General features: G+C 37.4%; 1 protein-coding gene across 6 annotated transcripts in view; it reads right to left on the reverse strand.

The window, feature by feature from the left end:
- Positions 1–18,324, reverse strand: part of ERC1 (ELKS/RAB6-interacting/CAST family member 1) — a 294,674-nt gene that overhangs the window by 89,040 nt on the left and 187,310 nt on the right. For all 6 annotated transcript variants that reach the window (XM_065632425.1, XM_065632416.1, XM_065632397.1 and 3 more), the window contains one exon: positions 15,561–15,721. In XM_065632425.1, the coding sequence (XP_065488497.1) occupies positions 15,561–15,721 (161 nt within the window). The remainder of the gene's footprint in view (positions 1–15,560; positions 15,722–18,324) is intronic.

Here is an 18,324-nt window from a genome sequence, read left to right on the forward strand (position 1 = left end):
TATCTCCTGGTGATAAGTTACATTACTGAAATTCATCCAGGAAAATATACCTGTTAATTTTGCTTTGGATGGATTCTATTAAAACGTGAAAATCTTGGCAAGAACAGGGGTGAGACTTGCCCACTGTCTGGGTCCCTTTCCCACCCAGCCAACAGGGCAGACTTTTGAGTTCATTATCACCTCATCAGCGCTCCTGTCAGCTGCCAGCAGTGAGAAAGGACTAAGCCGCTCACTAATTCCTGGCCTTCCCGCCTCCACCAAAGCAGCAGTAAATCCGGAACAGATGGATGCTCTTTAACCCTCTCAATCCAGACACCTACTTTAATCAGACTAATCAACCCACTCCACTCAGAACGAGGAATGACTGACAGACGCAGAATGACGGAGGGACCGAACTGTTGCAGCTCAGATCCTGAATAGAAAACACAGCTCCATCTCCAATTCTCTGCTGCTAAGGGAGACCAAAGGCAGCAGGCCTGTCAGGTCAAGAAGAGGACAGACCTTCTATCAAAGAGGAGAAAGCACTAGAGGAAGGGATTATGAAGCAGGAGAAGATTCTCAAACACGAAGATCTCATCACAAGGATCTCACCACATTACACAAGCTATGAATGAAAACCTGGAGGCATTTACTCCATGCAAAGGTGGCTTTTGGTTTTGCAACTGAAGGTGCAGTTCAAGCCAATCTAACAGCTTGCTGTCAGCCCTCTTCCTTCCCAGGACACAAGACATTAAGTTTCAAACCTTCCCTTGTGTTGGCTGAGACTTATCTAATGATGGATTGCCATTTCAGTGCACTAAGCCAGCAGAAAACTAACTTCAGAAAAATGTGAACATTTTATTACTAGGTTATCGTACTGAATTAGTTCAGTGGAGTTTCGTGAGCGCCTGGAAAGGTGGAGCAGGACCAGATGGGTCAGTACCTCAGGCTGCTGTGCAGTTGGAACACTCATGTTCCCGAGAAGGGATTTCAGTCTTTGCCTGTACACTGCAGAGCACAGCTTCATTCATACAATGAGGTAGATTCAGAAGTTGCATGTAAGTTTAAAATGCTTCTTAAAGTGGATTTTACTGAATCATAACATCAAGAAGAACTGTTCTGGTTTTTTTCACGTTCATATATTTCAACAAGGTCTGAACAACTGTGTGGAGAACTAGGAAAATCATAACATTCAGAGAAATCAATTTTTTTAAGATTCTCTCTGTGATGTTGTTTTCCTCGACCTGCTGCAGGAGACACTAATTAAGAAACAGTATTATAATGCTCTGGCATCTCAAACAGTTTTACATACTTAAAGGCTTAAAGGAAATCTTCGCTGAGTTCATATGAGACAAAGTTGTAGTATATTCAATTTACGGTTTGGAAACTTCACTAAGTGATTTGGCTAAAGTCAAATGGTACACCTAGAAAAGTCAATAAATGCCATTTAGAATCACTACATTTCAGTCTTGCCATTCTGAAGTATCTTATTTATAAAACCAGAAAAGACAAACAGGAATAAATTCAAAGAGTGGTAACAAAGTGATAGCGTATTTGTAAAGCCAAAGTCTGAGCCTGGGAAAAATTCCAAAATAAGTAAGTTTGGCCATGGACCAGGCCATGCCCTCATGGCTGACAGGTGCACAGCACAGAGAAACACGAGGTCAGCTCCACCTGGCTCATGATCAGCACATAGCATGAAGTATTAGGAGCATCAACGCAGTTTCATCTTCTTTCTCTAGATCAGGCTGCTTTTAAACCTCGGAAGTCTTACCTATGTGATCGCAGCTACTTTCTCTTTTGCATCTTATCTACACGTATATGAAATATTGATGTAAGGAACAAGATAATAAAGGAGAAGAGAAACTGAAGAGTCAGTTTGCATCTTACCCTGGATTATGTAAACCATACCTCCTGTTTACCTAAGGGCCTAACCTGAAACCACTTTCCTGAACCCAGGAGCGGTTGATAGGCATGACATGGAAAAGGAAACTTTCAAAACCAAAAATTAATTTCACCACTTTTGGAAATATTCTTGATTAAAGAATATAAAGACTGTCCTGCCCCTGCATCTCCGATAAGAAAATTGTGCCCTTCTCTTAGAACTCTAATTTTTCAGTTATAAGCCATGCACACTCAAATTTTAGGCTAAATCACTGTAAGTTTTTTAATCTTCTTACATAATCACAACTTTTAAAGTTGTTATATCAGGACTATAAATGCTATCAGTCCATTTATTTACTAACACAATGCATTTAGTGCACATCTTCATTCACAAAACTGGTTTTCCACATATCATTTGATAAAATTCATAATTTTGCTCCTTAGCTTTAAAAGCCTTGTGTAATGCTGACCAAAATTTGCAGGATTAGAAGGTTCTTCTGGAATAATGGAACAGCCAGCCTTGTGCAAGCAGAAGAAAGACTGTTTTGGCAACTGGTCAATGAAACCAGAACTCTCAGAGTACATTTAAGGACAATTACAAAGCTTAGTAATGATAGAAAAACTCATTCAAAGCTAGCTTTTTCCTAAGTATGACTACATTAACAGTAAAAAAAGACAAAAAGCATACATGAGTTTATTGCAATCATGAAATAGAGTAGGAAAATATTTGTGAATGTGCCTGTTATAATTCTGTGAATTTTTACTGAAAAGCCAACGAGAAGAGCAAAATTATCAAGCAAGACAAAAAAAAGGTTGGAATGACATTGAGAATCTACTGTTCTTTGTTAAATAATAATATATGCAGATTACAGAAGAACAACATTTTTTTCTCAAAAGTAACATAGTTCAGCCATGGAAGGAGCTATCAAATACATTGTAGTATCCTCAAAGCAGAAAGTGGAAGTTAAGTGTCAGCTACTAGCAATGTTTTAGGAATAAATTATTCTTCCACAATATGAATAAGAAACTACTTCATTAGAAGACCCTTTCGGCCTCAGTGATTATGACTAACCTATGGTGTGGAAGCGGCTTGACTGAAAGTGTTTTGGAACTGATCATTCCAAAGCTTTTAGGAAAGTATGTGATCTGAAATGTCATGAAAACAATGACTCCTAATCCCAGTGAGCCTGGGAAGCTTGTTTCTGAATAAGAAGTGAAGGACCTTGACCGAGAATGTGACTCCTTACAGGTGCCAAAAAGATGATGGAAGTTCAACGAAAACTATGACGTCTTGCAGCACAGAATATGTTTATGATGTAAAATTTGGGGATATTAATACATTTGGCATCACTTCAATATGACCTTTTTAGGGCTGAGCAGCTGTCTGACCAGGCTGTAGTCTTGTCTCTCTAACTGATGTTGATGGGAATTGTGATGATTCAGTTATTCTTGGTGTGTTTCCTGGGACTCTGTTGCCCAAATAATGCTACCTAATGCCACATTAGCTGTCCCAGGATATGAAAGACTCACAAGAGGCCACAAAGGGGAAAAAGAAAAAGAGGCACTTGGAGGATCAGGGAGATAATTTAGTGCACCTAAAACGGCAACAGACTCCTAGGTCCAGACCACACAGTGCTGTTCTCCTTAGAACCAACAATCAATCCATCAACGGGTGTCTCAAGAGCTAGAAATTTCTTATCCAACATATATCTTGTGTGTAGAATGGTGGGAGTTCTGAAAAACATATCTTGGAATCAAATCTAAACCAGAAATTGTCAACGGTCGGTAGAGAACAAGATTGTGAAGTCCAGTCAAAGAGGAGAAAGTAAAGACTTGAGGAACAGAGAAGATGGGAAAGAACCTAGCTATGTATCTCTTGGTATCTGTCCTATTCAAACAATGGAATATAAACTGTATTTATGGCAAAAAAAAATATCTAATTTCCTAGCAAACGAAATCTTATATTGGAGTGCAAGATATAGTTAAATGACTTGAGCGTGGTCTGGAGCTCACTCTGTTAACAAGCAACCCAGATGATTTTTCATGCCATTTAAATTCTTCTGTGCTGAGTTTTCCTTATCCCTAAGTAAGATAAATACTGATTTTTTTCAGAGGATTATTTTGAGAATTAACATGGCATTTGTAACTGCTTTAACGTCCACAGATGGAAAGTGCTAGATAACATGAAGTATCATAATCAAAACTGAATGCCACAGTACAAATTGAAATTATAGAAGGCTGCATAATTTAAAAAAATAATCTATTCCTAGAAGTATTTTAAGGTCATGTGGAGACAAGTTATTGTATCTCATTTTGGTCAGCAAACTCCTCTTGTTCATTAAAGGTGTAGATGTGTATTTCCAAGTCCCAGCAGACTGCCACCAAGTTCAGCTGGAAGAGCTGAGAAGTTTGGTAATAAAACACTTCCACTAGACTATCCTAACTCTTATCTCAAATCAAAACACATGGTTAAGACATAAACTAGAAAAATGTGCAAACACAGTACATGAATTGCAAAGAGGAACGTGGATTTTTTGGGGGGGTGGTTCCTTTAGTTCTGCAAGAAGAGTCGAGGGGTTTATTCCAAGCCTCATACTATAACCTGGCAGCTCTTAAACAAGTATGCCTACCTAGCAAATACATTAAATTATCCTTAAATCACCCATCTGCTAAGAAACGTACAGATCTTATTAAAACCTACAGAAAATTAAGTTGAGTTATTTATAAAATAGAAATGATCCATATTCTAGACAAGTCAAACAAAATACAAGTGATGCATGCACATTGCACGCCAGTGAGTTTCTGCACCAGGAAAAAGTGTAACAGCAATCTGGCTAAGGTAGGTGTACACTAAAAAGTGGATATTTCATTATTAGGAATCACTGGTGTGAATAAAGCATAACTTACTACACTATTTACATATTAATTCCACATTGCTATTTTATCAGTTAGTAAAACAGAAAATGAAACCAGAACAGAGATCTATGAAAAGATAATGTATCTCCCATGTATGGGAATAAAGCTTTTATCTTATTCATATCACTGAGATGAAAACCAGATTTTTGCCCACTGTCCCTCTGAAACTATTTTATTTAAAGGTCTACAAGTTCTATTTCAGAAACAAGTGAAAAAAAGAAGAGTTTCTTACATTTACTTACATTTAAGTTGTATTGGGAGTGTATTTGTCCATAAAACAGGACAAGAAATTTGGCATTTGTATAAATAATATACGTGAGACAATGGGGGTGTATCCACATATATCACAAAGTCGTCTGGAGCACTCTGTCTCCCCAAAACAATGGCACAAAATGTATAAAGAAAGACGTTGTCAGCTGGGGTGTCTCTAGGCACCCCTGACTGTACTTCTCAACTTCCCACAGGCAGGAAATGCTGCTCCCACGCTCCACGTTGTACAGGAGGCAAAAGCTGCAGCAGCTGAGACCACTGGAGTGAAGCCTTGCTGAGAGGTTGCTTGAAGGGGTTGTGCATGACCACAGTGCATGGGTCTGGTCCATAGGCTTCTTTTTTGGGCCAAACGCAAGGTTGACACCCTCTGCAGCTCAGCACCAAACACCTTTTCCATTCTCCAACAGCTCACTTATGTTTCTGCGTAAGTGCTGGTTTCTTTTGGCTCCGAAGACAGCTTCACCTGCAGGGTTTCATTTTGCTGTTTGACACCTTGCTGTTGATTTTCCCTTACTGCACAAAAAAATTCGTTCCAGTGCCTCTTTCACAACTGCTTCTTTGTAGTAAATGAAAGCCTCAATGATTATATTTTTATTGTAGAATTGACTAATTTTGACTTCATTTAATTTGTGACCTTTGCTGAGATCTTTAGGGTTGGAAATTAGAGAGCACACTGGACTGCTGTACTCTGGACATTGTGGGTTTGCGAATTTGTTACATGCTTCATTTGTCACAAAACCTATGAAACTGTAGTCCAAAGCCAGCTTCATATTTTTCAAGCCCAGGCAAAAATGCTTTTTTTTTTTTTTTGCTTTAAATTAACATCTCCTGGCTAAATTAATCTTGTTTTTCAAAGTCCAAACCAAAGCCCTCACAAACAATGGGAAAGTAGCAAGCAAGACAAATCTGAAGAACAGCTTAGCAAAAGAGACAGATTGCTTCTCCCCAGTTGAAGCACTAAAGTGGTAAGACAAGCATATTCAATTTTAGTTATAGACATATAATAAAGCAAAAATGAAGATGTAGAAAGAATCTGTATGAAAACATGCCAGAAGGGAGAAATAAATGAAGTACATATCTTATATGCACAACATTTCCTATTAAACATTTATGTCTCAAACATTACAATATCTAAAAACCTACAAACTGCAGAGTACTATTACTAATAGTTGAATTATTAATAGTTTTGAAGAAAATGTGGCTAGCTGAGGTCATAAAGGCTTTCTCCAAATATCAGAAGATATCCTTGGCATTCTTTATAACCTAACCAGACCTAACCCTTTCAGATTCCTGCCTACTGAAGGCTTGAAAGGCAGTAAGAATTTTGCAGCTACCTGGAGCCAGCAAATTGAATGATGCTTACTTCCTTTCAATTAAAAAAATATTTCTTTTGCATAAAGAACACTCAAAATGGATTACCTACAAAAGGACAATTTCTCTTTAGAAATTGAATCTGCAAATCAAAGTCAGTATTAGCAGAGAGAACTGAGCCCATATAATATGTAAATGTAATACATACATTTTTTTACAAGATACATTTTTGGTTCTTACAGACATTAAGGGAAGAAAATCATGTGTGCTAAAAAAATCACAAAATCTGCAAGATAATACCCTCTCTATCCTCAATTTCATCTAACAAAGCAAGTTCAAGTATATTTAAGCTATTTGTGATATGTTGGTGTAATTTGTCTGTAAAAACCTGGAGGTAACAGTATTCTACAGCCTCCCTAGAACCTCTCTTCACTTTATCAAGACCATTTTGAATTGTCATCTTGTTCTCCGAAAGGCCTGAACATCCACCTTGGCATTTTGGCAATACATACCCTTTGGCTTGTCGAGCACTTCATTAATGGACATTTTGAACAGTAGCAGACTTGGGAGAGACCTCTGAGGAAACCACACAATACAGGCTTCCATTTCAACAATGAACTACTAATTATTCTTTTCCAGCTACCTGCTTCTTCACTTTATAGTAGTTTAATTAGGAATACAATCCCTACTTCGTCGATGAGACAGTTACGTGAGACAATGACAGAAATCCTCCTTAGATCATAACATATCACATACATACTGTATTACCAAAACTATGACTTGGCATATGGGGACACCTGGTTGGTTTGTCATGATTTAGTCTCCACAAATTTAGGCTGTTACTTAACACTTTTCTATTTTCTAAGCATTTACAAATAATATTTTTGATCATTTACTCCAATAACTTTCCAGTAACGGAAGGCAGGCTCATTAAATCCTTGACTTGCAGTAGTCATCTTTTCACAACAGTATTGGTGGCCTTAAATCTTTATTCATGAAATAAAACTAAATGATCAAGCAAGTTGATTCTTAGATTTTATAGCAAATACCAGTTACATAACTTAGTTTAACCTCATATGCAAAGCTTGATTCTTAAGATTACACCATGGAAATAAACTAGAATGATACTTTAGTTTCCGATGTATTTTGACGTAATTTTTAAAGCCGCAAAAGGCTAGCAGACTGAAAAAAGAATTATAGGTTTACAGAAAGCCATAGCCATATCTACTTAGTGCTTGAGGAAGGCCTGTAAAAGGGACTTTAGGGAACACCAAATATGACATTGTGTCAAATCATTTTTCAGTCTTCCCTACAAATCTACATGTAGTAGCTCCTACTACCAGGAAAGACACTTCTTTTCATCCTGTAATCTGCATAAACTATAACACTGGTTGGACTGGAGAGAAGTGACTCAATAGCAATGACAGCATTATATCTTAAAGAAAGACACTTTTAGGGTGCTTAGTGTCATCTTTTGGAATTTCTAAATGAACAGTTCTGGTCAATTTTCTTGTTTTTAACTCCTGTTGAATTAGTCACTTGTGTTGCACACAAGATACCACCAGACAAACCAACAACTCCTAAATCCTCTCACTATGGAGTTTTCTCAGAAATTCCATAGATTTGCGGATATTGTTTTTTATTTTGCCTAAAAGAACTTGAAAGTATTATTTGGGAGGAAGGAAAACAAAAAGATATACTGAATATTCCCATACAGTACAAAGACAAAGATTGTATAGACTGCCAACAACTTGATTCATTTCCCCAATTTTTTACACGCAACTCCCTCTTGTTATCCTCCAGGATTGCAGGGAAGCAATTACTTGCTTCAGAGGTTATTTCTGTAATGAAAGCAAATTGACCTGACTTTCAAAAAAGGAATTTCTGGTTAACTCCAGAAAATAGTTTGAAGTTAGACTTTGCCTTGCCTACACCCCGCAAAGCTACACTGTTATTTTAAAAACAATAAAAGAATGACTCGCATACGCACAGTGGCCATATGAGTGCATGTAACCTTTGAGATTTCCCTCCTTGTATCTTGAACTATGTTGATGATGTCCGGATGAGATTTACAATGGCTCAAAGCTACTATTGTTCACACTACATTAAATCTACAATATATGCAATGAGATACCATAATATTTTCACTTGGAACTTCTATTAACCCACAACTTGACTGTATTTAATGAAATATGTAGTGCTCACAGAGTTGATTTATATGCATCACTATTTACAGTGCACGTTTATAGAAGAGGAAAAAGCACCCTAAGGAACTGACGGTTCTTTTGACTTTAACAGAAAGTAAAAAGTGCCTGATTTGGTTTAGCTCAGTAACACCCCTGGAAGCCCCAGAATCTTATAGCCGGATTAGGGATGGCGACAGAAATCACTGATGCAGCTGAAACAGCTAGCATAGGAAATGTGCTATTGCTACCAGTCCTGAGCCAAAACACTGCTGTGTATTTTAAAACAAAACTCACAGCCACATTTATGTTTGTTGTGCATAGAAGTATATAGAAACAATAAAAAAGGGGCATGCTGAAGACCTGAAAATCTGGTTTTGTTGGTGTTGTTCTAGAAATAAGCAGAGTGAAAGATTCGTAAACCCAAGGGAATATTACACAGATTCTCTTGAACAGATAAACATCTACTTCTGACAAGACTTCCGAATGTATTTAGTTACACAAAGTGTATGTTAGAATACAGTACAAGAACAGTGTTTTGTACTGGAAAAGGCATACAGAATTAGCTAGCAGAAGGCTAGCCCTCAGATCTATCTTATGAGCAATATGTTCTACATGCTAGTCAAAATAAAACCGTCCCTCTCTCCATTCCTCTTCCAGTTTAACGCTGGATTAGCTGAGTAATTATTTCTAGAAAAAAAAAAGCATCATTCTTGTTATTCTTTCAGATAAGATGATCTGTACAATATCTAGGTTATGGTAAAGACAGACTTTCTCCAAAGCAACACCCTTTAGGTAGTAAAGAACATGGGGCACTAATAATTTCCAAGAAATTACCTGATGCTGCACCTGCTCTAAGGTTGTTTGCAATAATGAACCTCCAAACTGAGAAAAGACAAGACGGGTACTCATTCGCTAGTGCTAGGATTGTGTAATCCTAAAAAAGATTAAACGTTTTAGTACTCTGTATATGTATGCCAAGATCTCTACTGATGACAATTTCATGGCAATTTCTGTAAGAATGCTGTAATCTATTAACAGAAAAGAAAAACATAACAAAACCTCTGCATTCTTAACACTAAGGCTATACGCTATGTTTTTCACATTCTCACTTGAAAGAGGTCTAATTTCCTTTTATCATCTAGAAAATCACATTCCAAGAACCACCCGAGGGATCGCTTACACTAAACACAGTCCCCGGAAAACATATCCAGAAGAAAAAAAACATCTCCCGTGAAAAGGCATGGAAACAAGAGCACAGTATAGCTAAATTCTCAGGAAGTGAATGACGGGACCTCCTTTTCCCAGCTCCTCCCTACAACATTAATAGTCTTAGTAATTACTGAGTGGAACAAACCCCTTTAACACCACCTGGTGTACTTTTCAGCAGTTGGTCTTGCTTCCAGGCCTGTCATGGCTCATTAAGATAGTACAGTACTTTCTCTCTGCAAGACTGTTCTTGGGGACCATAGAATTCAAGATAAAATGAGACATGGAGTTTTTATCACAAGACAGAAGAAGACTGTGACATATTGTGCCAAGATTTTAGTATCTGAAAAAGGCACAGAAGAAAAAGTTTTTCAAGGCAGGTGAAGAGTAAAAAGAAACCAGTGACAAAAGATAATCAAAACTTCACAATATTTAAAGAAACAGAGGAAACCACAACAATCTAATTTGGTCTGTGCTCATATGGGGTACCTTATTTCCACAGGCTTTGCTAAAGGTTCACTTCTTTGCTTTGCCGTTTGTCTTCCTGTGAAACTTTGAGATTCGAGTTGAATAGCTGTCTCACCTGTGTGAACCATTTGACTGACCGATTTTGTACTGCTGCCCACAAATGGGTTAAGCTTTTCTGCTTATTTCCATGATTCAAGACAACTAGTACCAGGTGCACTGAAGACGAAACGGTAGCTGTCTCTGATGCTGCCACGACACCGAACGTCTCAGAGCACTAAAAGGCTCATTGACAACAGAGGAGGACAGAAAGGATAACAGGCGTCATTCCTTAAGTTGCCAAGAGAGAGAAACTGCAAAAGAGATTATGTTTTCTCCCAAGCTTTCACCTGAATTAAAACAGAAAAGCAGAAGACACCAAATTTGAAGGTAACCAAGATCTACAATTACAGTTATGAAAAACCTAATGTTTCATCACAGTGAGGAGAACTGTGGAGTTAAAGAAAAAATAATTTTTCTGGCCTTCCATTAAACTTTAGCCTTAAAAGACACACAATCTGTCTACATGCTGTATTTCAGCTTTCCTATCAGATTCTGTGTGATTCACTTGGAGATTAACAGCAGTTCCAATGTCAGTTTATTTCCAATTATTTAAATGTAATGTCTGCATTGTCTGGTATTTAGAAACAGATAATTTTTTCACATTTCAGACTACTGCAACTGAACTTTTTACAACTTAAAGGTCAGAATCTTACTTGATTACCATATATAATTAAAATGAACATATATAATTATATATTTTATGCTTGAAAATTGAAAAGGACAGCACACTGGTAATAGGATATTTTTGCCTTTATTTTCATGGAAAAAGACACTTTATAGAAAAAAAAAATCTAAGCTTGCAGAAGAAAAAAAGAGACTGATGCTGATGCACTTGCTCAGCTTTGCCCCAGAGAGTAAATCCCACAGACATGGAGTGCCCCCTGTGGGACTTCAGCTTATTTAGACTCACATAAAGTAATTACAGGGGGTGCTCTGGTACCGTTGCTGCAGTCCCATGATGGACTGATTTACCAAGTGGCCCGTAGACCTTCTAGTCCATCCAGTTCAATGTGATGAAGAGTTTGCGCTGGGCCTAGAAAGCCATACCTTGCAGATGCAGGGTTAACACATTACTGCTTTGTAGCACTCACAACTGCAAAGCGACCTCAAAGTACAGAAAGCTGTTTATACACGTAGAACATACACGTACTTCTGCAAGTAGGAATCACTTGTCCTCTGGAGAACTGATTTTAAACCATAGGCATAAAACATAATTTCCCTAATGACAAAAAAAAAAAAAAATCTTTAATTTCCAAGAAGACAATTTCTGATGAGCAGACAAGTTATCACTGGATGGACATCGATGATCCTTTTTTTTTTTTTTTTAAATTTATTCTGGTTCTGTTCACCTTTGGTGCGCATAACCTGAAATATATTTGTTTGGTTAAACTGTTTGCTGTGTTTGAAATTACTTCACACCTCATTTAGGATCAACTGAAATTACTTTTCTGGCAAATAAACTACGTGCCAATTAATCAGTTTCTTTTGGACTACTTTCAATTTCAGCCTCAACCTCATAGCTCTAGACAATACTGCTTTATTGCTGAGAGGATGAACTTTTCAGAAGATCAACCACCTCAGCTTCCACTCACTTAAATTTCAGTTGTGAGTGTTCATGTGCACGTGTTTGTATTTTCCACATCTGACAGCCAGAAAATAAACATGTTGACTTATCAACCATTTAGCAAATATTTTCAAGTGACTTGCATATCATGCAAGAAAACTGTAGCAGAGATATGAACAATCTTCCTGCATAGCACTGTCTAGGTTGGCATCTTATTTTTAACAGTTGCCCTCATGTAGCAATCAGCAGGCCTTTCAGCTCTGAGATTAAATCAGGAAGGAATACAATAAACAGTTTCATTAACCTACACAGGCCTGGCTCATCTCTGATCAATGCCTACACTCTGTATCAAACAAAACACTACCTGTGGGATGTATTGATGTAATTAGAGACTACTGTGATAAGTATTCAAAAGACCACTCATGTAAAATTGCATAAGAAATCAAAAGACATTTTTTGACAGCTTGATTTTGAAACATAAATTATGTTCTATTACAACAATTCATTCATCTGTAATATCCTTGATTATTATTAAAGGAAAAAGAGGATAGTAAATTATTCTTGGACAAGCAATAATCTTTCTGTTGTGTGCCAGCAGAAGGAAGGATTCCACTCTGAAGCGCCAACTGCCTTATGTAAGCCTGCATCCCTTGAATTATAGGGTTAGCAGCAATTGCAATTAGCAAGAGAAGACATAATTCAGGAAAGGGCTGTTGGACAGTTTTCCAGGTCTGAAAGAACAGACTGAGAAATGCTCCAACTGGGACTTTTCAGCCCTGAAGCAGATGATTAGGAAGAATCTTCTGGCCCTTCTGACCATAACTGCCTAGTCAAAAAAAACCCCCCAAAAATCTCTTCTCTACATGCAGACGCAGTGTCTGTTCCCCTTCCCTATAAGTGCAGTGTCCGCTGCTGCAGTTTTGGCAATTGCATGAGCTCGGCCCCAGATTAGACTGTTTGTGCTCGGTTATTTTCACACACTGCCAAAATTTGCTGACAACACCAGGAGAAAAAAAGGGAAAGGAAAACTGGTGATTTTCAACAGTTTATAACTCAGCTCAGCCTAAGCAGGTTTTTATGGGACAAAGAACAGAGATTTCTCTGTAGACAGCACTTTATTCCTGCCTAATTTAAAAGATTTGCTGTGAATGATGGAAACATTAGAACTTCTTAAAGAAAACATAACAAAACAAAAATCCTAGCAGTTCACTAGTATTTTTTTTACAGCAGATCAGGTTTGGTGATATAAATAGAGAGACCATTATCTACCTCTCTCGTAATTATTTACAACAAAGTTTTTTTATAAAGAAAATGAAAATATTAAAGGAAGAGGACTCCAAAATACATAGTATTTCTTTAAGGAGTGGAATTTTTTCCTTGGAATAATTCACACTCGAGGTATTCTAGTGCCACAGTATTCCCTATGGAGTGTGACATGATCTTCTCAGGGTTACAGTCAGTAGTAAACACAAGTTCTACTCTAAGAAACAGTATTTTAAATATATATTTTCACTAACATAATGTCTAACAACTTCCTATGAAAACCCAGAGGTGACTTTCAGGAGTCCTCTCGTTGCTTTAACACTTTCTTTCAGTCCCTATCTGCAGTCTCCTAAAGCAGCATTTCCTCAGCTTCTTGTGTGCTCCCCTACCACAGTAGCTGAATGCACGACCTTATACCCCAATCAAATCTCAAATATAATCAGTGCTGCTTTTGAGCACCTCAAACTTTTCCTAATGATGCATACCCTAAAATGTAGGAAACAATATTGCTTTACTGTACCTTTGAACAGTATCTGTACAACAGCTATTGTTTTCATTAAGGATACCAAAACCAGCTACCTGCTTCACAAAATTGACCACTCATTCTATTACTGTTATTTTTGAGTTGAAATTCTAGGAAACATGTTAGCAACATTAGAAACTTTTTGCAAAACTAGAAAACAGATGACAAGAGCGCTCTTTATAAAAGGCATAGGCTGGAAAAGCAGGACAGTGAAGAATACACTGGAGTTTCTGTATATAAGCATAAGATATTTAATTGACTGGGAGTCCTCAACAGAGACTTGTTTGCAACAAAGCCTCATGGTGAGGCTGAGTTTTTGAAGTTTGGAACAGCTTTGGCAGCTTTATAGAACTTTAAGACAGACCAGCTATGACTAAAACATGCTCAGCTAGTTAACTATACCAATGTAATGTTTTTTCCATCTTTCTCTCCATGTGCTGACAGCATTACCATTCTCTCCAGTGTTCTTCTTCCTTCTGAGGTACAATGGATCTACCAGTTTATGCAGTTCCTGATACTATATTTCAGTACAACAACTTTCCAACAATAACTTACTCAGCTAAGAGAGTTCACCATTTAGAAGAAGTGAGTATTTATATTAAAGGCTCTAGAGCTACACAATTCAAAATACATTTCAGGATATACTGTACACTACGTGTATATTTTAATGAGAAGGTTTGGCAGAGCAGTTTGGCAGAAGAAAGTACTGCCAAGTGATTGGATATGGGATTTATCTCCAGTTGCTTTGGATTCCCACATCACCTTAAGAGCTATTCTTCCCATCCCCCAACACACCAACTCTCAAGGCAGTCAAATTTATAGCTCAATAAAATTTTTTATTAAAATAAAAAGTGTGGCTTTAAAGTACTGAAATCTTCCAACTTCCTCATGCCAGGTCTAGATCAGACTGCTGGGGAGGCTTAGCCCACTTTATACAGCACTCCTAAGTTAGAGTTTCAAGATCTAAGCCACTTCTCTTTCCATTTTATAACAGCTGTTTTTCTATCCTTTCATTAAAAAAAAGAAAAGGAAAGAGACTAGCATAGAAAAGTTAAATAAATAAATAATGGCTCACAAAACCACAGTGGAGGAACCACTGCTGGTCCTGCCAATAAAAATGTTCCTTCTCTTCAGGGCTGGCTAAACAACTGAAAGTGTTTCTAATGAACTGCTGGCAGCACTATCTGTCATTGTGCTAAATGGATTCATGTCTCCCTAAACTAAGGATAACTATTTATCTATAACGCACAGTCAGAAATTAGGAAGTATTTAAGCCTTAGAAGTCTAATTCCTCACTTCTCCCCATCTCCTCAAAGCCTGGTGTTATTCAGGCCTCCCCATGTAAAGATGATGTGAGAAGTCTGACTGATAGAGAACTTCAAACTCTGTACCAGTGCTAATGAATCATCCCCATGAGTTTGAAAAATACTTTAGCAGACCAGACATCTGCAGTCAGATTTTAGCATCACAACCACCTGACATTACGTTCATCTCTGCCCTGTTCCGTTTTTGTCACTTGTCACACTGACTTGCGCCTTACCTTAAAGTAGATTTTATGCTACTCAAAGCAAGATGGCATATTCGTAAGACACACAAAATAATTGAGTCCCAATAGCTGTTTAGAATATTTGAAGATGCTATTGTGCAAATAATAGTAGTCTTCTGCAAACAATTAAAAGAAATAAATGTTTTTTAGCTCTAACAAAAGTGTGGAAATCATGTAGGCAATCCACGGTCAGAAGTCACTTCTGAAGGCTCGACTGATTACATAGATAGCTGCTGTCTACAGAGGCATATTCATGCAGTGGTCGTTTTTAGAACACCATGGATCAGAAAAGAATTCAGAGATACCAATGAAACACACCTACAAATAATGAAAAGAAATACTTACTTCATTTCCAGGACTTCCTCCAAATGTTTCCTTCTCTCAGCTCGTAGGTTGGTCAAATGGGTTTCCTTCTCAGCCAAAGACTGTTGTGTAGAGGACAATTTTGCTTTCATTGACTCCAGCTCCTGCTTAACCTTCTCCATGGCCATCATCAGCTCTTCTACCTAAAGCATTTTGGGGGAAGACAGGAGGAGAGAAAAATAGTGTAATGTGATCAGATGGAACTTACTAAATGTCACAACTAAATTGAAGCCCAAAGGTTACCAGTGCATGTGCACTGCGTAACACTTCTGCAGACTGGAAGAATCATCTAGTGCTGTTGACACTTGATTGAAGCAACATTACAGTCTGTGAATTAACATAGTCTGGCCACTGGAATGTTACCATTACAATACCAAAGTATGAATCTTCAACTCTTCCATATCACTATTTTAGAAAATGTACCATAAGGATAAAAGGATGACCTGTACGTATTAAAGTTGGCCCACAAAAATGCTAGATATTAAATGGAATGCACTGATAATACACCAAGAGGATAAAAAACTTTCTCTGTGAGTGATGCCTGAAGAAGAACTACATATACACTTTAAGAATGAGGGTAATGTTTCCAAAACAAGGAGAGGACTGGGTTCCCACAAAGATGTAATGCTAATTCCCTCACAATATCTGTTGAACAATGCTTATAGGCATGTTTTGTGATTTAGCAACATAAAAGACATTCAAATAGTTGCTGATGGCAGGCAAGTACAGCAGAACAATGCTCACATCTTCAGCAAATAGGAAAGGTTCAGAATTAACATGACTGTAAATTCTAGCATAGATATTACACAGATTAACATAGTAATATTTTACCTGGCATTTGGAGCAGGTTCTCTCTCAGCTAAAATTTATCATTAATTAGCATGCAAAACCACAATAAATGTTCAAGTGTATCTACAAGTAACATACAAAAATCTCTGCATAATCTTTTAATAATTTTATAATATGCTCGATGGCACGCATTACTTTCACTGACTTCTTCCATATACATTTTCTCTTTCTATCACAACCAAGTGTTCATAAACAATGTTAAAATGTGCCTCAAATGTGAGAAATTCAGATGCTCCTATTGCACATAATCAAACATTTGTATAAATTTAGTATGACAATACAGCACTGCATTGCATTTATATTCCTGCATAACAATCAATTTGTGCTCCATCCTGGAAGTGAATTACTGAAATTATATTAAGCTCAGTTTCTACCGATGTTTTTACAAAGTGAGTTGGGCACATCACTTGCTACATAGGTGCTGGAGGACAGAATGTATAGAACATACTACCCCTTGCTTTAATAAATCCTGTACTCCTAAAGGCAGAGCTAATGACTCAGGATAAACACAGATAACAAGATTGGTTTTCATCCTGCACCAGTGATAGAGCAAGAAACATTGCAGTTCAGAATTAGCAGCTTTATAAAAATTTAGCATAGACATTATGCAGTGTTTACTGCAGAAAGCCTAACTACTTCCACTCAAATGCAGCTGACAACAAGCAGCAACAAATTAAGAAAAATTTAAAATACACAATTATCAAAAACTATTCAAAATGTACAGCCAAGAATTCATGTGGTAATCAGCAGACCAAAGGAGAATTTCAGTGACACATAGTCCAAACTGGCTAACATGTATATAATAACGGAAGTTTTCCTGTCTTATTAGTGTTTAGTGCACAAAACAAGATCAGAAACTCTGTCAATTTTTAAAACAAAGAGAAAACTCCATATACTACTTGGATGAAAACTAATGCCTGGAAAGAGAAAAATAGCAACATGCAGGGGAAGTGAAGGTGTACTAGTGTATCACCTTCGAGTATATTAACTTCTGCTTCCCTTGGGTGGATCAGAATTACCCACACAAACATTTTCCTTTAAACTGAGAAGAAAATAGACATGCCAACTACAAAACCCTCTCCAGACCAACTGCATCAATCAAAATAGTTTGTGTCAATCTGTCAGTTGCCAAGATAAAACGATCTTTGAAGCAACATCTTTTCCATAATCAGGTTTGAAAGATTTCTGACAGCTTTCATTCCATTCCCAGTCATCAAGGTTCATGATGCTAATACTGAAGGACTGGTTTGGTTGACACAGATCTGTAGCGTAACAACTCCGTGATGTTACTAAGACACGAGGAGGTTGGAGGCCGAGGCTCCTAGTGCTGGGTGGAAAGACCTAACTCTGCAGGACTACTTTGTAGTAGTGGTTATTGCAGGTACTTAACCTTTTTCTCATTGCTCTGTTTGCTAATTCTTTTAATTCTAGGGTTATATTCTGTATTTTTGCAGGTTAACAGAAAACTGACCTATCCTGTATTAGGAATGGCTGGAATGCAAGTGGCTTTTAAACTGTGCCAACAACTCCGTTTACGAAACTGTCAGCACCTTCCTCCCTCTCCAGCAAGTACCATTTGTCATGCGATTTACTAAAGACAAAATTCACCAAAATAGTGATGACTGTATTCACAATAAAGACTTCATTGTTCAGATTCATCAAGTTATAGATATTCCATGGGACCATTTCAATTAAACTTCTACAAAACAAAATGTTTTATTTGGCAGCTTATGAATCTTAGTGCAGACCTGTCTGTATACATCCCAGTAAGCAGTCAGCCCTGTGAGAAATGATACAGGAATATTCACTGGAAGCAAACTGCTTGCAAAGCACATTTAATTTAGCCTATACAAAAAACTTCAAATCTACCCTTGATTTTTTTTTTTTCCCCTGAGAG

Source organism: Caloenas nicobarica, chromosome 1 (assembly GCF_036013445.1).
Source record: "Caloenas nicobarica isolate bCalNic1 chromosome 1, bCalNic1.hap1, whole genome shotgun sequence".
In the NCBI taxonomy this organism is placed as follows: domain Eukaryota; kingdom Metazoa; phylum Chordata; class Aves; order Columbiformes; family Columbidae; genus Caloenas; species Caloenas nicobarica.